Source organism: Callospermophilus lateralis, chromosome 3, assembly GCF_048772815.1.
Source record: "Callospermophilus lateralis isolate mCalLat2 chromosome 3, mCalLat2.hap1, whole genome shotgun sequence".
In the NCBI taxonomy this organism is placed as follows: Eukaryota; Metazoa; Chordata; class Mammalia; order Rodentia; family Sciuridae; genus Callospermophilus; species Callospermophilus lateralis.
Genome location: NC_135307.1, coordinates 106,273,785 through 106,296,507, shown reverse-complemented (window position 1 = coordinate 106,296,507; position 22,723 = coordinate 106,273,785). Strand labels below are relative to the sequence as shown.

The 22,723-nt window shown below is 33.0% G+C and overlaps 1 protein-coding gene across 2 annotated transcripts in view; it reads left to right on the top strand.

The window, feature by feature from the left end:
* The window catches only part of Vps13c (vacuolar protein sorting 13 homolog C), a 165,394-nt gene that overhangs the window by 28,252 nt on the left and 114,419 nt on the right, over positions 1 to 22,723 (top strand). For both annotated transcript variants that reach the window (XM_076850881.2, XM_076850882.2), the window contains exons 6-16: positions 514 to 623; positions 3,704 to 3,763; positions 6,391 to 6,450; positions 7,267 to 7,347; positions 8,154 to 8,211; positions 9,797 to 9,924; positions 11,508 to 11,614; positions 12,347 to 12,518; positions 13,711 to 13,773; positions 14,754 to 14,880; positions 15,408 to 15,502. In XM_076850881.2, the coding sequence (XP_076706996.2) occupies positions 514 to 623; positions 3,704 to 3,763; positions 6,391 to 6,450; positions 7,267 to 7,347; positions 8,154 to 8,211; positions 9,797 to 9,924; positions 11,508 to 11,614; positions 12,347 to 12,518; positions 13,711 to 13,773; positions 14,754 to 14,880; positions 15,408 to 15,502 (1,061 nt within the window). The remainder of the gene's footprint in view (positions 1 to 513; positions 624 to 3,703; positions 3,764 to 6,390; positions 6,451 to 7,266; positions 7,348 to 8,153; positions 8,212 to 9,796; positions 9,925 to 11,507; positions 11,615 to 12,346; positions 12,519 to 13,710; positions 13,774 to 14,753; positions 14,881 to 15,407; positions 15,503 to 22,723) is intronic.

The window sequence follows — 22,723 nt, the reverse complement described above, 5'->3', positions numbered from 1 at the left end:
AAAGAAAGTTTGTGAATCTGTGTTTGTATTAAAATAATGATCAGTTTAGAATAAGGTAAAGTAAGTTGTACCAGAATTTGCTCTCAGGAAGAATTCTCTTATTTTCTTTTCTGTCCTCTTGTCTGCTAACATGAATTTTATCCTTTTCTCACTAAAATGCTTCCACTGAGAAGGACGTAAGCGTAAAAAGCACAAAAAACATTTTAAGAAACGTTTTAAAGGTCTTGATCGCTCAAAAGGTAGGTAAAAGTAGTTTTTATGCCATGTGTTGTTTATACACACTGCCACTTGATTTCTGTGTTGGAAGGCAAAATTAATGTTAGATTACAGTTTAACTTCAAAAGTAAGTTTTAAGTTGAAAATGCATATTAAAATCTAAAATCTAAAAAAAAATAAAGACACTAGAATAGGCATAATTTCCATTGAGTAGTACCCTAGCTCTCCTTTGGTCATTGCTTGTAACGTATGTGTGAATTTCAATTCTTGAGCTTGTATTTTTCTATTTTTTAACAGATAAGCCAAAAGAAGCCAAAAAGGATACATTTTTGGAAAAATTGGCAACACAAGTAATAAAAAATGTACAAGTAAAAATCACAGATATTCACATTAAATATGAAGATGATGTAAGTTATTTCAAATTATTTGGTTTAAGATAGTAATTAGATATAATATTTAATGATTTTCTTCATTTTTCATATAGGGATTACTTGTACCCAATTTAAATCTAAGATTGATTTTTGTCTTTGAAGTATGTTATCATATCTCCTGTGGTGGGCTGCTTTTATTTGCCATCTCCAGATGTAAATATAGCATAAAATTATCATGTCGATTGACCTCTATTTTTTTTTAAATTTGTTTTATGTGTTAATAATACTTATAATGTTAAATAACTACTTTTCTTTTTATATTGACAATAAAATTAGTTCCAAAAGGTGATGAAATAATCAGTGGTCATGGTAGTTGGCAGAAAGGTGTCTAAAACCCTCCTCACTTGACTACAGTCTTGTTCTCTTTAAATTTCATATAGTTGAACTACTCACAGCTACTTACAATATATTTAGAAACCAAACTTTACTTAAAACCAAAGGTTAATATCAGTTGATTAATAACTGTGTGTATGATTAATTTAGTTAAAATTAGATCCCTTAATCTTAATATGTATTGTTCTTTAAAAGTTTGAAACATATGAAAGAAGCCTTGAATTTTGTCATTGACCTAGGAAATTAGAAATGTTATTCCATCTCTTCTAAAAATGAATTTGCATTTTTATATTAAATTTGTCTTAAGTTTGAATTGAATTAAAGCAGTGTGGACATACTAGAGTTTATTTTCCTTCCCCAGTCCTGTGTATAACTTAGTGTTTAGTAAGACACACTTGTAGTTTTTTTTTTTAATTATATTTTATATTGATATTATCTTTTTGGTTTTAAGGTGTTATTAAAGTGAATTTTGTTAACAAACATTTAACAGAAATCTAACTTCTAACGTCCATGTTCATTACAAACTCAGGAAAATGTGCTCAGCACATCAAGGAAGTAAAAGAATTATTGCTGAAACTATGTGGAGAAATGGGGACCCTTATACACTGTTGGTGGGAATATAAATTATACCTAATTTTGGAAAACTGTGGAGGTTTCCTTCAAAAATGAAAAATAGAATTACCATAAGATACAGCAGTTCTGTTTCTGGGTATATATTAAAAGAAATTGAAATAAGTATTTGGAAGAAATGTCAGCAGTTACATATTTATTCTAGTGCTATTCATAGTAGCCAAGATATGGAGCAATTAAAGTGCCTCTCAGTGGATAAAGGGAATGTTGTACACAGGAAATACTGTTCAGCCTTAAAAAAAGAAGGCAGTTTTGTCATTTGCAGCAACATGGATGGAACTGGAAATCATTACATTAAATGAAATAGGCTGCATTGAAAGACAAATACTGCAAGATATATGGAATCTAAAAAAACTGAACTCATAGAAGTAGAAGTGAAAGGATGGTTTACAGAAATTGGGGACAGAAAGAGAAGAGGTGGGTCAGAGGGTACAGAGGTTTGGTTTGATAGGAGGACTAAGTTCTGGTATTCTGTTGTACTGTATGTTTATTATAGTTAATAATAACAATGTATATTTCAAAATTATAAGAATAGATTTTAAATGTTCTCATCAGAAATAAACGGTAAGTATATGAAGTGGTGGGTATGTTAATTACTTCGATTCTTACATATTGTACTCCATAAATATGTAATTTTTATTTGTCAATTAAAAAACAAAAACCTCCTAATGACATATTAGTGAATGGGAACATTAATTTGAATCTAAACTGAGCTGTCTCCTGACTGAATACAATTAGAAAGGTACATTATTTCTTTCTATTTAATTAAAAAAATAGAGATGCACAAGAGTGGGATAAGTAACATCAATCATTTAAATTGCTGTCAGTGACCAAATGTATTAAAATAATTTAAAAGTAATGAAACTAAAAAGAACAAATGATTCTTGTATTTTATTTCTTTCAATGTGATCACCTTAATTATTGTATCTATAAGGCTATGAGAAATATAGAATGTAAGAAATGGGAAAAATAGAATAATTTATCATAAAGATGCTCATTAAATAATTGCTGTAATTTTTTTATACCTTTATTTAATTTATTTATTTTTATGTGGTGCTGAGGATCAAACCTAGTGCCTCACACATGCAAGACAAGCTCTCTACCTTTGAGCCACAATCCCAGCCCCTAATTGGTATAATTTTTAGGTAGTATATTAGCAACTGTGGAGTTGGGATTTGTTAAAGTTCCTTCTAAAATTGCAGCAAGTTGTTTTGAACCAGTCATCTTTTGGTGTAAAGATGAGTATAGGAAAAAAGTAAAATGTTTTGCTACAAATCCAGAGATCTGATATTAATGACAAAATCAGGCTCAAAAAGCTGTAGTGCTTTTCCTTTAAGCCAGTGTGTGTGTGCACACATCCTCTTTGACAAAGGTCCATGTGACAAAATTTGAGCCCCAGGTGGATAGTTTAGAAAGCTATTCTTCCTCTCACCCTACTTTTCCAAATTTCTGTCAGAAGCAGATAGTTCTATGGCTTGAGCATCTTTGGGATGGCTCAGACAGTAAGCTGGACACACTATGGTAGTTTAAGTAGTATGTATAAACAAAGCCATGGTACTGAAGATAAGAAACAACAGCAGCTTCACATTGGTAGGTTTTGGGTGAAGTGATTGAGGAAATTAAATATTATAATCTAAGAGTTTTTCCTAATAAAGCATTTTTGAAATTTCCAGAAATTAAAGGTTTAAAAAGACAGTTCACATTTCCAAGTGTGAACATCTTAAATGTTTTAAAAATTATTTAGAGGCAGTGTTATCTGTAGCACCTTGTTTTATGTATGAAGGACATCTTTAATGAGATAGAAGGACTGTCCTCTTTCAGCTATCTAGAGAAGAGTCTCTTTAGTCATAGTTACTGTATCCTCTTACTTTTTGTAAGAAAAAGACTTCCACTGGGAAGTACTATTTTAGTATTGTACCTGTAAAATATTGATAATGCCACCCATATTATTCTTTCCTCTCCTTTCTTTTCCACACCTACAGTTGGGTTGTATGACTTGTTTGTAAACAGTTCCTTCTGCTGACTATTGTAAAGGGTAGAGCATGGATTTGTCCTCACCATCGGTATATTTAAGTGTCCCTTTTCTTTGGTAGGTCACTGATCCAGAGCGGCCTCTTTCATTTGGTGTCACATTGGGAGAATTTAGTCTATTGGTAAGGAACCTGTAAATTATTATTTCAGAGTTACAAGCTGAATTGCCTAGAATCAAATATTACCACAGATAGATATTATAATTAAAAAAATTTTAGACATTGATGGATCTTTATTTTAATTAATTAATTAATTAATTAATTTATGTGTGGTGTTGAAAATCAAACCCAGTGCCTCACATGTACTCTACCACTGAGCCACAACCCCAGCCCAGATATTAAAAATTTTATGAATTATCTTGCTGAAGCTTTCTAAAAGTTTAACATTTTTAGTGATGCTGTTGCTACATTTTCTAATTATTTTGTCTTTCATTAACATATCAAAATATCAATATCAAATTATTTGAAAGGAATAAAATCTATAATCTAAATATGTGAGAAAAGTTGGGTTAGACAAATTACTATTGAATTATGTACTCAAACTTGGTATTGGAGGGTGGTATAAGTGGAATACACCCCCCAAATAGCTTATACAAGTATAAGTGTGTGTGTGTGTGTGTGTGTGTGTGTGTGTGTGTGAGAGAGAGAGAGAGAGAGAGAGAGAGTGTGAGTTATGTGGGGTTGTATGTAAAATTATTCATTTTGATAAAGTATTTTATAATGCAGTTTGCTTTTTCTCTTAAAGTTCTTATGGGTAGAGAGTTATTCATATGAAGAATGGACATTCTTTTCATTATAGGCAATTAAATGATGGGAAACATGTTTTGGGACATATAAATGAAGGAAAATAGCTAGATTAGGTTTTTCTATGGAGGAAAAAATGTGGTTCACTTAAATACTTTCAAAGTTAAGGGTAGTGAGCAATAAATTATACTGCTCACAGTTTGCCTGATGATTGGTTAAATGCAGAATGTTTCAGGAAGACATGAGAGGAAGAAAAATGGAAAGGTGGTGAACTGGCAGAGAAGCACAAGGACAGAATTAGGTGGCAACCTTAAGAATGATATGTGCATATAGAGAAGTACAGATTGATGTTGAGGCAAGAGCAACAAAGAAAAAGAGCTAGAGAAACAAAAGAAAGGGAGTCAGGAAGCTAGTGTTTCAGATACTGTTTATCCAAAAAGCACTTGAAGTAGCTTTTGATAAGGCATAGAAATATACAGTAATATCTCATAAAAGACCAGTATCTGAGTTCTGTGGTGATTGTTCCAGAAAACTTAGTCTAACAATAGTGGCCATAGGTGAGAACAGTATTTAACTTCAGGTGTCTAACAGACAAAATAAAAAGTACAAAATAGCATGTACTTCCTATAGTCTAATGGGCAGAGTAGTGTATGAGTGTAGTTTCCATAGTGTGTGCTGTTGTGCTCTCTGCATCTTTGCTTAGGCTCTTTGTACTGTTTTATTTGCCTGTTTTATTCTCTTTGTCTACCTAGTGAGTCTACTCAGGTTTTAATGCATATATGAGTTATTCTCTTGTCTCTTTCATTCTGTTTTTTTTTGTTGTTGTTGTTCTCTCTTAGAATTTACCATTCCTTTTTTTTTATGCTCCCCATTGCATTTTGTTAAAGACCTGTAATGTACTATTATACTGGTTATATATATGTTGATCTCCTTCTAGGCTACATTTATTTAGTGATACAGTAGTACCTACCTTTTAGTGTTTTTATGATGATTAAATGAGGTACTTTATGTGTTATACTTGTTACATTTTTTTTTGGCTAAGGTATTTCCTGCTTCAAATACTATTTGAAATAGCCACTTCAAGTACAAGTGATTATTATAATGACAATAACAGCAAACCTTCTGCTTGCTTTTTATCCATGCCTTTCTTTTCCCCTATTTTTCCAAGTACAATCTAACTTTTTAAAATCTAAAGTATTCTTCCCACCTCTTCTCAGGATCTCATCGTCCCCCTTATCCTCAAGAATCTATTCCTTCTTTCCTTCCTCCTTCTTTGCATCAATCTCCCTCTCAGGACATTTCCTGAGTATTCAACTAACATTCTCTCCTACCCTCCCTGACTCTTCCCTCAGACTCCTTCTTGTAAGCATTTAAACACATTCAGATGTCTTCTGACACAATAAAAAGTCTTAACCATCCCTTACCTCTCACAAGCTGTGTAACTACTGCCTTCCCTTTCTCTGCAGTCAGACCTTTTGAGAGTTTTCTACTTGTGCTAGCTTCTTTCCCCACTTTCCAATGATTCTCCTGCTGCTCCTCCACAGAAACCGTTGTTAGCAAGTTCATTAGTAATGCCCCTTCTGTTAAATAAGTCAGTATTGGCCTTGCCACCCTCAGTGTCTTCTGGAAACATGGTTGTGCTGATTTCCATACTGTCTTCCTACTTTACAGTCACTTTTTTTTTTTTTAAAATAAATAATGTGTACCTTCTTACTAGTTCTAGTTCTCTGTTTTAATTCATATCCATTTCTTTCCACAGTTCAGGCACATAGTAGCCCAATAATTATTTTCTGAATGAATAAACTTCATTAAATTAGAACATCCTCAATTCTGTTTTTCATTGTCCTTTTGATTTGCTATGTAAATAGATAAATAAGCCCCTAACTTTAGTAACATCTGTTAGATAGATATCTTTTATTCCTACATTATTTTGCTAATCTTTACAAATAAGAGAGAACTGTTGTGACATATCACATTTCACAGTTATTTTTTTGTGTTTTTTTTAGACTACAAATGAACACTGGACTCCATGCATATTAAATGAAGCAGAAAAAATTATATACAAGGTATTATATTATCATTAGAATGTACATATCTTTTTAGTTTCCTGGCTGTAAGTACTTGATATATTTTCTTGAAGAAACTTTGGTGGAATAGAATTTGCTATTGATGTGAATTAAGCCTAGAGTCTAGTTTTGGCTTTGCTTCATACTAACTATATGACCTAATATAATTGTTTACATACTCTGAAGTTTAGGTTCTTCACCTAACAAGTGAAGAAACTGGATAAAATATTTCTCAGTGGAATTTTAAGAAGCAACAAGTAATTGAGATATTATGAGATGTTACAGAAAAAATATCCTCCTGTTATTACTTATTAAAGTTCTAAGATAAACATAATTAAACAGGTGTATTTCAGTTTATTTTAAACTACAGGACTTATAGTACTTTAAATATGTTAATAAACACTGTGTATCTCCAATAAGGATCTGTATTTAAACCGTAGCTTTTTCTATCTTGTTAATCATGGAATCTTCTCCAGCATCCTCTGCTGGAAATAGCCATTGGTATTTGCTGGAGGGATCATGTCTTTCTTTTTAAACAAAATACTTATCAGGTCTGTTAAATGCTAAATTCCCAATAAATATTTGATAATCGAGTCTCTTGGAAATTGTGCTCTTGGAAGTCCAATTTAGCAAATAGTAAACTTACAAATAAAGTCTATGTATATATTTTGCCTCATTTTTGCATTACTTTATTTCCTTTAAAAGTTGAAAGTTGCAGCTGGGTAATTCTGGAGTAGTGAACATGAGAATAATCTTATGTTGATTTATGATTTCATTTTGTTTGTTGCTTTGACCTCTTTTGTTTTTGTTTTATAGCTTATACGGCTGGATAGTCTTAGTGCTTACTGGAATGTAAACTGCTGCATGTCTTACCATGGATCAAGGGAGCAGATCTTGGTAATTTCAAATCATTCCTGGAAAAATAACCTACATTCTCTAAGTGTGTTTAATAAAACAGGTTCTTAATGAAGACAGAATACCAGTCATTTGTTTAACTGGTACATCACTAAATGTGAAAAACATTTTTTGAAATTCACTATGTGTCTTCAAAAAAAACACTTTTGATTTTGAGGGTATTTGCAAAATCATTCAGTAGATGGTGATGTGAGAATCAAGGTTAAAACTTCATTATGGTCTTTTGATGGTATTCCTGTTACATTGAGGTATTTCATATGAGAATGATTAAGAGTATTAATAAGAAAGAAGGTAACTTTCAGATCTAAAGCGTATATCCTTGGCCAGTATTTTTAGCATTTGCGATGGTTTCCTGAAAAGTGAGAGATTAATTCAGTGCTTCAGTGTGCTAAGCCAATCTTAATTATGTTTCTTTACTTAGGGGAGAAAGGAATACCAGTTAAATTTTCTGAACTGTTAAATTTCAAGGCTCTATCTCTTTTTCTTAAAGTTCTAAAAGAGATAATTTGCTTTTGACTAGAAATTTATGGATGTATTTGTATTTGTTTCCAAAGATGTAGAGGAACATAGTATTATGATGTTTCTAGATATTTAGAATGTTTAAAAATTATCTACTTCTTTATCTTTATACTAAAAAATATACCTGTAAAAAATGTTTGTATTTTTCTCATGAACTCATAGTTACAAAGAAGAATCAGATACCCATGTAAGAACCAAATTGTTTTCTGTTATGTGTCACTGCATATGTGTACATTTTATTTTTCATTTAATTCAGATTTTTTGTTTAGGATCAGTTGAAAAATGAAATTCTTACTAGTAGAAATATACCCCCGAACCATCAGTATAGTAAGTAATGATTATAATTTATTTCATATTATAGGAATAAACATGTAATTAAATACTTTAACATACCTTTTAAAAAAATTACTTTGACAAATAGAGCATGTTAATTTTATACCTTACTGTTATGATACAACATATTTGGATTACAACTAATTATTTGGGCCTAGATCATAATATGGATGCCAGTGGAAAATGGGAGGGATGGGCAGTGTAGCTGCAGTTCACTCTGTGTAGCCAGCCTTCTTTGACCAGCATGTTTTCTTCCTGGCTTGACATTGAATTATTTTTGTTTAGGGCTTTACTCCGTACCCATCTTTTTTGCTTCCTCTCCTCCTTTCCTTCTTTAAAAGCCTCTGAGGTCTGGGTATTCAGAAAAATAACCTACATTCTCTAAGTGTGTTTAATAAAAACGGTTCTTAATGACGACCGGATACCAGTCATTTGTTTAACTGGTACATCACTAAGTCAGAAGTGTGAAAAACATTTTTTGAAATCCCTAGCATATCACTGTTGTGGTGTTAAGATAAACCAACCACTCTAGACATTGTTTTAAGTGAACTACTTTTTTCTGTTTCTTGGCAGCCTCACTTTTATTTTAGAAATAGGTCTCTGAGAAACCTGCCTGCTTGTTTACTTCTCTATCCAATTTTTCCCCCCATTTCAGTTTCATTGTAAAGCTATCAGTTTGCTTTTATTTAGTGTACTCTTTTATGATTGCCCTCAGCTTTTGTATTCATGTCCTTTCATATTCCATATTATTCCTCTTCACTATTATTCTCTTCAGGTTCTGTTGTAGTTAATTGCCATTGGATGTTGGGACTTAGAGTCTCTGTTTATAGACTTCTCTATTTAATAACAAATGTTTTCAAGTACTGACAGTTTGTGAGAACATTTAGTTTCATCAATAAAAGAACTAGTTCAGAAAGATCTACAACTTTATTCTTAGGTTTTTATAAATAGCCTGTTAGTTAAGTTGTTTATACACGATGAAAATTGTAATTATCATACATGGTCACAACTTACATAGTTTTAAGGCTGTCCGGTTAAAATTTATCACCATACTTTGCTCTACATCTACCTTAATATACCTTTTTATATGACTACTCAATTCAAGAATATTTTCTTTTGTTAACTCTAAGATTATATATGTAATGACCATTTTGAGAATCATGAAGTGGTGAGTAACGTTTTTCCTGGGATGATTTTATTTACGATTCTGTTCCAAAATTCTGCCACTGATTATTTAATTACATTTTATTTCCTTCCCTATATTGGTATTTTTAATGAATAATAAAGTCATTAAACATCTTGTAGCAAGGAAGAGAAACCTAATTTTATACAGATTAGCTGTGTTTTGAACATTTCTTAACTAGAAATATAGGATTCCAATTTCTTTGCAGATTCTACTTTAATCATAGAGCTTGACAGTTGGTAGTATGCAGATGAGTAGGTGCGTAAATATTTTTGCTAGTGATTTTGTTATATATACATATATGTTTATTTATTTCAGAGTTCTCATAATTATTTACAGTAATTTAAATGCAAGAGCATATGAACATCTTATTTAAGTCTTCCCATGTGATTTAAGTTTTCCAGCCAATATCTGCCTCTGCGAAACTTTACATGAATCCTTATGCAGAAATAGAACTCAAAACACCCAAACTGGATTGCAACATAGAAGTCCAAAATATTGCCATTGAACTAACTAAGCCCCAGGTAAGATTCAAGGGGACACTTTGAGCTTTGATTAGTCTTATTGAGTCTTGATTGCTTTTATCCTTTGCAGTTGTTCTTTCTCTATAATTGTCTGGTGGTTCTTGTGGTTCATTATGTTGAGATTGGAAGCTTCAAAAAAAATTTTTTTTAAAGGAAAAAACCTTCAAATTTAAGAAATATTTTTCTTTATCTGATCTTTTCCTAAATCTTAGAAATCGTATCAAACTAGACAATGGAAATGACATTATTTCCATTTAATTCATAGTTGGTAGAACATTTTAATGTGTTTTTTCCCTTCCCAGTTTTTAATAGCAGACACTATTTATAATAAATATTGTTTCTTTATTTTTAGAACAGCTATGAGGGCAACTCTTTCCTTCATATGTTTCCCAAATGTGGTTATATGCCCAGAGGGTTTGGATAGCACACTTGAAAAAATAAACTGAAAGGAAGACTGGAGATTTCACTAATGGCAATTTTAGCCCAGGGCTGTCCAATAAATACAATGAAGTTTGCTTTTGTAATTTTAGATTTTCTAGTAATTATATTAGCAAGATAAAAAGAAAATTATGAAATTAACTTTAATGATCCATCTTATTTAACCTATCATTTCCAAAATATCATTTCAAAATGTTATCAACATAGAAAATTGTGATGATGTTATATCTTTCCCTCCCCTTAAGTCTAAAATCTATGATATATTTTACACTTTAAGTACATTTAAGTTCAGACTAGACATATTTCAGGCACTGAAGGGTCACATTTATAGGTAATCCTTAGAATTGCATTAGGAAAAATGAGAGAGGAAGAAGCTACATTTGCATGTTTCTCTAGCCTGAAGACATGTTATCCACTCTTGTGCCTGTATTTCACTTAAGGTGAATTGTTTGTCAGATCACACAGTGTTGCTGAATTAGTGGGTGAGATGGGCAATTAAATAGCTTTATCTTTTCAATAGTTTTCTAAAGCATTTTGAAAATCAGCTCTTACATGGCTATTACTGAAATGATGTACCAATGGAAAAACACGTTATTTTAAAAATATTATTTCATATTAGCAGTTACAGGCAGAATATCTCATTATTTTTGAGTATATTTTACATTTTAACATATCTAAAAGTAGGATACTTATTGTTGGTGATGTGAAAGTTTAATTGGCAACACTTTTTTTTTGTAGTGAAGTCTAAAAATTACGTTATAGTATATAAATGATATTATCTTAAATTTTATTAAATATAGTGTATTATTTTATTTTGATATCAGAGACTGAACCCAGAGGTGCTCAACCACTGAGCCTCATCCCCACCCCTTTTTTATTTTTTATTTTGAGACAGGGTCTCTCTAAGTTGCTTAGGGTCTTGCTAAGATGCTGAGGCTTTGAACTTGTGATCCTCCTGCATCAGCCTCTGGAGCTGCTGGGATTACAGAGATGTTCCAATAATAGTGTACTTTTGACAATATAGTGCATTTTTGAGTTACCAGGCAACATTGTTTTGGAATCTTGGTAGACTGAAAAATAGAATAAAATCTGGTCTTTATTAATATGTGCATTGTAAAAATATAATTCTATTTTTGTTTTAATAGTACTTAAGTATGATTGACCTTTTGGAGTCAGTGGATTATATGGTTAGAAATGCCCCTTACAGGAAATACAAACCTTATTTACCACTTCATACCAACAGTCGACAGTGGTAAGTTAGATTTTGTTTATTTTATGAGATACATAAAATATGTTAGGGATTAAATTAAGAGACCTTTAAAACCATGTAGTCCAGCCACTTTTAAAAAGGAACAGATAGAAGGAGATGTCTTTGTTAATTTTTTCTAAACACATCCTCTTGTATTCTTGCTCCTAGATTTCCAAATTTTAACTTAGCATTCAGGACTTTCAGTGTTTCAAAAAAATCTTATTAGTTATCACCATGGACTCAGTATGATAAACATGCTGGCATACAGTCATGTGTACTTTAACATTAGGATATATTGTGAAAAATGCAACCCTAAGTGATTTTGTTGTTGTGTGACTATCAGGAGTGTACTTTTACATGAACTAAATCAGTTGTGATGTCACTAGGTGATAACAGTCGTGGGACCACCAGGGTTAATATGGTCTGTTGCTTACCAAAAAGTTACTCCACAGAACCTGACTGTACTGTTTTCCATGGTATATGTCATTTTGTGCCTTTATGATTTTGCTTTGCCATATTGCTTTCCTGGAGGTTTTTTTATTTAATCTATTTGAGAATTTATTGAGGACTGGCACTGTAATACTGAGCTCTTACTGAAAGATTGTAAAGAAGAACAAAAACTTTAACAGTGTAGGAAGATAGGAGGGAAAAAATAAGGGGGAGAGAGAAGGGAGAAACTGTTTCCCTGCTCTTTCTTAAAACTTTAAATGGCTACTAATAAATTTTGATTTTCAGGTGGAAATATGCAATTAATTCTGTTCTTGAAGTTCACATAAGAAGATATACACAAATGTGGTCATGGAGTAACATAAAAAAGCACAGGCAGTTGCTTCAGAGTTATAAAACTGTCTACAAAAGCAAGCTAACCCAGACCAAAGTATCAGAAGAAATACAGAAACAAATTCAGGTATAGTTTGCATATAGTAGAGAGAGTTATTTTAAAACTCACCCTTTAATATTAATTTTAATGAGTATATAATTTTAAAAAGAACAGAACTCATCTCTTTGAGAGAGAATTTTATAAGAAAATGTATTTATTCTTTTAAACTATCCCACCTTCTAATAACAAGTAAAATAAAATTATTGCAACCAGTGTGAGGAAATGTGTGTTTTTTATTATAATACTTGGAAGATAATTATCAAACCTATTTAACTATATGTTTATTAGCTAGTTATGTCTGGTTTGTTAGTGAAAGTGCCATAGTCAGATGGTAGTAACTTTCCTAAGAGTTCTGAGTCTTGCTAAAAAATAGCCTTTTCTCCATGAAAAAGGAGTTGTCTTAGTTACCCCCTATTAAAAGAAAACACTCCAAGTACATAATTTGCTCAATATGATCTGATTTAGATTATAGAAGTTTCTGCCTCTGATTCATAATGTGAAGAATGAATTGAATTCCTATTATTCTGAGATATTTGACAGTCACTAATATGATATATTAGAAAAAAAACATGAAATTGAAGTCAAGTATTTGGATATTTATCCAGTGTTCTGCTCATGGACACAAATTTCTTACCCTCTCAAGTCCAGTGTTCTCGTACATAAAATGGAAATAATATCTGTTCTACAGAGTTGTAAGAATTACAATAGAAAAATACATGAATCACTGGGAATACAGGTTATCCATTAGATGTTAGATTTTACCTACACACTTTCATATAAATTCTGCAAATCATTTTATCCCTTAGTCTACTTATTAACTTGGAGAATTTGCATCCTTAAATTTTGTGATTATAATGATACCTTTAGTACAATGGTTGCAAAATAATATACAGTATGGGAGAGTAAGAAGGAAGAATCATAAAGTTAATAGTAAAACAAATCACCTTAAATAATCTTGTTTCCATGTCCATTTTTGGATATCTATGAATTGCAGTGGTCCCACAGAAAAATTCTGTATGTAATGAGGACTTACTTGGAAAATTCATTTCTGTTATTGTATAAATTAAAAAATTTAAAAACCTCATGTACATTCCAATTTATACTCTCATTGCATCACAAGTATTGATAATGAACTAGATGAACCTCAAAATCAAAGAAGAAAATAATTTTTCATCTGTTGAGTATTTTCTTTGTTTGAAATTGTCTCTTTCTCTTATAGGACTTGGAGAAGACTCTAGATGTTTTTAACATAATTTTAGCAAGGCAACAAGCACAAGTTGAGGTAATCAGTTTTATTAGTTGATTTATGTTAATATCAGTCCTTTCATCCTAGGATAAAGAAGTCTAAGTTTTATGGGAAGCAGTTGAGATTTATGCATATGGGAATAGAGATTAAAGTTTTTTTTTGCTTATTTTAGTCTCATGAAAAAACTAAGTGGGAGTACTGGCAAAAATCAATAATATGAAGGGGGGAAATCTTTAAAACGTTTATAACTAAAATTTTGAAAAACCTCAAAAACAAAGTAAATACAAGTCAATTTTCATCCTGGCAACTTAAAGTGCTGCTGCCAACATTTTTACTTGTAGACTTTCAAGTTTTTTTCCCGTATCTACTTATTTTTGCCTTTTATTACCTATTGCTTTCATTTTTTTCTTTTGTTTTGTTTTCCCTTGTTTCTTCTTTTCTCCTTTTGCCCCTATTATTTCTTCTCTTTTATTTTCCTTTGTTCTCTTTCTTCCCCAAATTGGAATTGGTCTGTTTATAATGGTTCATAGTTGCTTATTAATTGGTACATTGTCCCATGTCATTTCTGGATTTTCTTGGTACTAAAAATAAATGACATATTCATACATCTCATCATAGAAAAGTTAGAAAGTATATAGATCAACAGAAGAAAATAGAAACGCTTATTATCACATATATTACTTTACACACAGAAGGTAATTGCTCTTCAGATCTTTCTGTGTATCCTTTGAGTCTTTTTATAGAGAAAAAATTTTACCTTAGAAAAATTTTACTTGAAATTTTAACTATATTGCTAATATAGAGCAGCCTTGTCAAAATGCTGTCAATAGGTATAGAATAGAAATTAATAGGGGGACTGTAAATTAATCTAATCATACCCATGAGCATTGTTTAAGAAGGAACTGACTTTCTTGACTGTTTCACTCTAATGTTGTGATAAAATATTGACTGTTGATGTACCTGAAACTGAAGAGGGAATTTATCCTTGAATCCATTTTTAATTTTTTTTTTTTTAGGTGATTCGGTCAGGACAAAAATTAAGGAAAAAATCTGACACAGGCGAGAAACGTGGAGGCTGGTTTAGTGGGTTTTGGGGCAAAAAGGAGTCTAAGAAAAAAGATGAAGAATCATTAATTCCTGAAAGTAAGTTCCAAGTCAGGTAATTTGTTATAATCCAGTAAAAAAAACCAAACCAAAACAACAACAACAACAACAAAAAAATATGCAGATTACACTTCAGCCTGTTGAATTTTATTTTTAAATACTTTCAAATAAGATCACCTCTGTACAGTAAACTATAAGCAAATAAGGCAGACTAGATATATAATGTTTAAATTTAGAGATCTCAACATTTAGCATTCATAGTTACCTTTTACATGAATGTTTAATGATAAGTTTCAAGATTCTTAGAGAATTTAAAAATCTTTAAATGATAACTGAATTTTCTTAACAGCATCTTTTTTGCTTTTAATGTAAATAGACAAATACAGGATCTTTGTTTTTATTAGTCAAAGTAGAATGCTAGAGGAAATTACCTAGCTGACTTTGTTGTAGCATATGAGTCTGTTGATTTCAGGATTTCAGGACACTTATTAGTTTGGTTTGACTTCTTGATTATATCTGGAAAACTGAAGCAATTAATTTCTTAAATTATTATCATTTCTTTGTAGCTATTGATGACCTTATGACTCCAGAGGAAAAAGATAAACTCTTCACTGCTATAGGTTATAGTGAGAGCACCCACAACTTAACTTTACCTAAGCAGGTAATTAGTTAGGTGTCTTAAGAGGTGTTTTGTTTCATTTTATTATATTACCTTGAATTGAGTTATGTAATTTATTGGCTTTTTAAGTAATTAATGAAAATATGTCATTATTAATTTCTACTTTAATTGTTAAATTCTTCAGGTCAGGTCTTATCAATTAAAATTCTCTCTTCAATTTTAGATTTAGTTGCTATAGTGAATGGGAGAATAATCTGATTAAAATGCCTTTCTATAGTGTTAAACTGTGTCTTTAAAATTTTTTTATTGTGATATATAACATATGTAGATACAGCATATTCAAAGTCAGAATGTTCTCCTGCTTATTTGATTGATTAGAAAGGGAAAAGGTATGTAATTACTATTAGTGTCAAGATTTACAAAATTGCCACCATCATAGACACCCCTACATCTTCCCATCATTGCTTCTTCAACAATAACGGTTATCATGATTTTTATGGTAACTGCGTCTTTGATGTCTTTTTGTTTTCTACTATAAACACTACGATTTTACTTGGAACATTTTTATCTTTCTGTAAAGGGCCTAAAAAATATGTATTCTTTTGTGTCTGGCTTTGTTGTTGTGAGATCATCCCCCCATTTATTTATTTTTTATTTATTTATTTATTTTAAAAAATGAGTTGCTCAAGACAATATAATGATCTTGACATATCATACATTTGATTCAAATGGGGTATGAATTCTCATTTTTCCATGTGTACAGATTGGAGGATCACATTGGTTATACAGCCACGTATATACATACAGCAATACTAGTGTCTGTTATATTCTGCTGCCCTCCCCATCCCCCCTCCCCTCCCCCCTCCCATCACCTCTCTCTACCCAATCTACTGTGACACATTGCTCTCTCTTTTTTTTCTTCCCCCTCACACCATCATATATGTATTTTGTATAACAATGAGGGTCTCCTTCCATCTTCCGTGCAATTCCCCTTCTCCCACCCATTCCCTCCCACCTCAAATTATCACTATTTGCAGACAGTATGATTCTATACCTAGGGGACCCAAAAAATTCCACCAGAAATCTCCTAGAACTAATAAATGAATTCAGCAAAGTAGCTGGATATAAAATCAACACCCATAAATCAAAGGCATTTCTGTACATCAGTGACACATCCACAGAAAGGGAAATGGGGAAAACTACCCCATTTACAGTAGCCTCAAAAAAAAAAAATACTTGGGAATCTACTTAATGAAAGAGGTGAAAGACCTCTACAACAAAAACTACAGAATGCTAAAGAAAGAAATTAAAGACCTTAGAAGATGGAAAGATCTATCTTGTTCTTGAATAGGTAGAATTAATATTGTCAAAATGACCATAGTATCAAAAGCACTCACAGATTTAAGGCAAGTCCGATCAAAATCCCAATGACATTCTTAATAGAAATAGAAAAAACAATCATGAAATTCATCTGGAAAAATAAGAGACCCAGAATATCAAAAGCAATCCTTGCAAGAAGAGTAAATCTGGTGGCATTACTATACCAGACCTTAAACTATAGTACAGAGCAATAGTAACAGAAACAGCATGGTATTTGCACCAAAATAGATTGGTAGACCAGTGGTACAGAATAGAGGACAGAAAGTCTAACCCATATAACTACAGTTATCTTCTATTAGACAAGGTTCCAGAAACATTCATTTGAGAAAAGATAGGCTCTTCAACAAATGGGTCTTGTTTTTTAATCCAGTCATCCTGTCTATGTCTTTTGATGGATGAGTTTAGGCCATTAACATTGAAGGTTATTATTGAGATATGATTTGTATTCCCAGTAATTTTGGTTTATTTTTGATTATTAGTTTGAATTAGTTTCTCCTTTGAATATTCCTTTAGTGTAGTTCCTCCCTTTGCTGGTCTTTACTTTTTTTTTTTCCCTTTTAATTTTCATGGAATATTTTGTTGGGAATGCTTTGTAGTGCCAGCTTTTTATTTGTGAATTCTTTTAGCTTTTGTTTATCATTGAAGGTTTTGATTTCATCTTAGAATCTAAAGGTTAATTTTGCTGGATATAGAATTCTTGGTAGACATCCATTTTCTTTCAGTGCTTGGGATATATTATTCCAGACCTCTTAGCTTTGAGAGTTTGGGTTGAGAAATCAGTTGACATCCTAATTGGTTTCTCCCTATACATAATCTGATATTTTTCTCTTACCACATTTAAAAATTTTATCCTTATTCTGTATGTTAGGGATATTTAGTATAATGTGCCTTGTTGTGGGTCTGTTGTGATTTTGAACTTTTGGGGCCCTCTAAGCCTCTTGTATTTGATTTTCCATTTTATTCTTCAGGTTTTGGAAATTTTCTGATATTATTTCATTGAAAAGGTTGTACATTCCTTTGGTTTGTATCTCTTTGCCTTCATCTATCCTGATAAATCTTAAATTTTGTCTTTTCATGTTATCCCATAATTCCTGGAAGTTCTCTTCATGGTTTCTTAACACCTTCTGTTTGTGACCAACTCTGTTTTCAAGATTATATATTTTGTCTGCATTGCCTGAAGTTCTTTCTTCCAAGCAGTCTAATCTGTTGGTCATGCTTTCCATTGAATTTATAATTGGTTCATTTCTTCCTTTATTGAGGATTTCTTTTCAGAATCTTTATGTCTTTATTGAAGTGATCTTCATCTCCTGAGTTTTATCTCTGATTTTACTCCTTACATCATCCTTTATATCACATATTAGTTTAACTGTGTACATTCTAAACTCCTTCTCTGTCATTGCTTCTACTATGGTGTTGGTGGATTATATTCTGTTATTGAACTATCTTAATTTGTTTAGGGCAATTTGTACCTTGTTTTTTTCATGTTGTTTGTGTGTCTACCCATCTAGCAGTATGGATCTGAGGCAGTACAATTTCTGTGCTATGGATGTATAGAATCCCTTGAAGTTTTCCTGTACTTCACCTTTAAGGGGGAGATAAATATTATCACAGTACCCAATGCAAACAGTTTACAGCCTTAACTAAAATAGCTCCTATTAAGATGTTTATAGTTTTGTTGCAATAGACAAAAATGATGTATGCAATTATTGTCTGCAGTATAAACAGTAAGTTTGCAAAGAGTTTACAATTTCAAATGATGGACAAAGCAGAAACAGAAGTGGTGTAAGATGTGATGTTTATGAAGAAGAAGGAGAGAATATAGAAGTAAAGATTTATAGGAAGCGTGCAAGAGGAATTAATAGAGGTTAGCTGTTTGCAGGAGAAAAGAGAGAAAGAGAATTCAGGGAAACATATAAATGAGAGGAAATATATATACAGTAAAAATAAAAAAAAATTAGAAATAGAAAAAAGTAATATTAAAAGAATACACAACAAAACTATATTATATTATTCAGAAATCCTAGTCCTCAGTAAACTGATGCATAAAAAATACTTGGTTTCAAAAATGGTAGATATGTGAGAGAGAAAAGTAAAGAAAAACGGTCTCAGTGAAAAAAATTGAACAATTTTTTTTTTTTTGAGTTCTAGAGTTTCTGTGCTTTTCTTCTCAGCAGTTAGCTGGGGTTGTCTGGAGTTTGATGCTATCTCCACCTTCAGGATGGTTGGGGTTGCTAGGGTGAGAGGGTTAGTCCTGGAGGTGAAGCTCCTGGAGGCAGGGTATAGGGCTTGGTATGCTCCTCTTTCTTAGCTGGGTGCCAGTTGGCTTGGAGATTTTAAGGAAGTACACCTCCAAGGCCCAGCAATTGCTAGTACATGTTGGAAAACTGCGCCCAGGAATCTCCTTTGGTTTCCACTCGTGTGGTATAGGAGTTTGTGCTTAGCCCCATACTTTGCCTGTGGACTCCACAATTCCTGGTCTCTGATTCAGTCTCTGAGCTGTATCTCTCCTGTCTCCAACCTTTCAAATTCCAGGTCATGTGCTTCTCTCCCCGCCAGTCTTGCAAGCAGCCAGTTTGGAGGGGGAGGGAATAGCCAAGTGGGTTTCCACAACCAGTGGGTTTCTCCAGCTTGTTTTTCAGGCCAGGCTTGGGTTTGCCAGTAATCAGTTCCCTGAGCTGCCAGTCCCTGTGTCATGGCTGCAAAATGGTTCTTCTGCTGTCCTTCAGGTATGCCACTGATAGAGATGCAGCTACTCCTGTACTTGGATACTGTGTAGCACAGCTCACTGTGTTTTTGAATAGTGTCTCCTGTCTCTAAGCTCTCCCTACCCTGACACGCCTTAGTCTTCCTGGTAACGGGGCTTCCTTTAATTCCTTTATTGCTTTACTGCATTCACATAGAGACTCTTCTGGCTTGCACCTCTGGCTGCTATCATAGATGTGGGGTTGGTGATCTTCCCCCTTATTTTATAAGATCTATTGAGTCCCTGAACTGTTTTGTGTGCTCAGTATTAGATTCCAGTAAAGTCTCTCCTAATTCTTGATCATTCACCCACCTTGTTGAAAAGCTGCCTGTCTGTTTTTCTTGGTTCTCATCATGGAGCCACTAGGAAAGGGACCCCTCCATTCGGCCATCTTCTGCCTTTTCCAGTGTCATTCATTCTTAATGGTGGGTATGCAGTTGTATTTCATTATGGTTTTATTTTGTATTTACTGGATGACTAAAGCGCTTTTGCATTTTCTTATGTATTTATTGACCTTTTAGACATTCTTTTTTGTGTGGCTTTTGCATCTCTTAATCATTATTAGGTTGTCTTTTTCTTGTTGGTTTGCAGGAATTCTTTACATATTCTGTATATGAGACCTTTGCTAGTTAGATGGATTGTTAACTATTTCCCAGTACAACAAAGTAGATTGTCTTTAACTTTTTAATTACTTTGCAAAATATCTTTTCCCACAGTCTAATGTGCATTTTTACTTTCTTAATGTTATCTCTTAATGGGGATATATTTTTATTTTCAGTGTTATTTTATTTGTTAATCTTTTCCTTTATGGCTAGTGCTTTTTTGTGTCCAATTTAAAAAATCTTTCCTTACTGCAATAGGTCATACACCTAGTCTTCTGCCAGAGGGTTCACATTATTTTGACTTATATAGTTAGACCTATGGTCCATTTTTATGGCCCTTTACTTGGCCTAGCACTCATTATTGAAATAACCAGGCTTTCTCACTGCTCTCACCCCTCATCCCTAGTCAGGTATCTGTACACTTGTGGAAATTCTGTTCTGTTACATTTACCATATATGTGTCTTAGTAGTAAGTTACTTAAACTTTGTAATCAGTCCTGTAAGCTAGCTGGGTAAATCCTTCCACTCTGGTTTTCTTTTAAGATTGTTTTACCTCTGTCCTTGACCCTTTAAATTCTCTATAAATTTTAGAGTCAGATGGTTGGTTTGTATGAAAAGAGCAAGATTTTGATAGCCATTTTATTGAATCTATAATTTGGGGGAGAACTGAAGTTTTTATGGTATTGAATTTCTGATCCCTAAATAAAGCATATGCCCTGTTTTTAGTCAGCTTTTTTTGCTACTGTGACTCTAAAAGGACTCAACCAGAACAACTGTAGATGAAGAAAGGTTTATTTAGGATTCATGGTTTCATAGGTCTTTGTCCATAGAAGGCTGGCTCCATTCTTTGGGGCTCAAGGTGAGGCAGAGCATCACAGTGGAAAGAGTATGGCAAGGGGAAGCAGCTCAGAAAGTAGAGAGACTCCACTCATCAGATACAAAATATATACCAGCCGCAGTCTGTCTGGGCACAAAATAACCGAGCCACCACACACCTTGTAGATTCAAACAGCAACTCTTTATTCTCGAACTGTCACTGGCACTCCACACGCCCTCTACCGGGCTCTGCATACCAAAAACCCTCTGAATCCCGCGAGAACTCCACGGGAACTCAAGGAGCAGGCGGGCGCCTGAGGCAGCAGGATACGCCCTATTCCCAGCAGGGTCCACCTTAAACCTGGAACTGCCCTAAACCCAAGGAGCAGAGGCCTGAGGCAGCAGGATACTCCCTATTCCCTCATCCACCCTGGTCCTTGAGCAGGGTTACCTTTCTCAAACATTCATGCAATGTCACTGCAAATGACCTGGGTCCAAGGCAAGCCCATTTCCACAATGGAGAGTCCCCCCTCTAAGCAACATTGGGTAGGCTGACAAAGAAATTGCCAAGCGTCATTTCTACTTGGCTATGGCTCTCAGCATATACCTAAAGCCATGCCCCCAGTGCCCCACTTCCTCCAGTCACACTCCACCTGCCTTCATTTACCACTCAGTAAATCCCATCAGGTGATTAGTTCACTGATTTGAGCTAAGGCTCTCTTAACCCAATCATTTCTTCTCTGCACCTTCTTTCATTGTCTCACATGTGAGCTTTTGGGGGATACCTCATATCCAAATCATAACATTTTATTCTTAAATAATGTTTTCTGGTTTTCTTTGTATATGTTGAACATCTTTTGTGGGGTTTGTTATAAATAGTGTGTTTAAAATTTTTTTGAGGTAGAATTCATGTACAACAAAGCACTAAGATCTTAAGGTCATTTTGATGAATTTGGATAATGGAATATGCCTATGTAGTAGCTATCCAAACCAAGATAGAGACTATTTCCATCCCTCAAACATTCCTGCTGACCTTTTCTAGTCATTTTTCTTCTCCTGCTCTCCAAAAGCAACCGCTTTATGACTTATGTGACCACAAATGGTTTTTTCCTGTTCAAAGCATTTATGTATATTGTTAGCTTCTATTGTTCACATAATGTTTTTGGTATTCATCCATGTTGTATGAGTATGGTTAGATTGTTACTTTTAATTATTGAATAGTAGTTCATGGTTCTAATATACCTCATTTTATTAACCATCTCCTGTTGCTTAATATTTTTGTTGTTTTAGTTCTTGGCTATTATCAAATAAGGCTGTTGTGAACATTCTTGTACAAGTCTTTTGTGGACATACATTTTCTGTTTATAGTGGCCTGGGAGTGGAGTTGTTAATTTTTCCATGCCTGGGAGTGGAATTGTTGAGTCATAGGGCAGATGCATATATGACTTTTTAAAAAAAACTGGCAAATAATTCTCCAGAGTGGTCATAATATTTTATATCCACTCCAGTCATTTCTCTTGTGCCTCTTCCTTGCCACATTTGATTTTTTTAAACTACGAATTTAAGACACTCTAGTAGAAATTCCATTATAAGTTTTAATTTTCATTTTCCTGATGGCTGATGATGTTGAGCATCTTTTCCTATCTTATTGGACATCTCTATATGTTCATTTGGTGTTACACAGTGCTTTTTGCCTATTTAAAAATTTTTTGTTTATTCTTT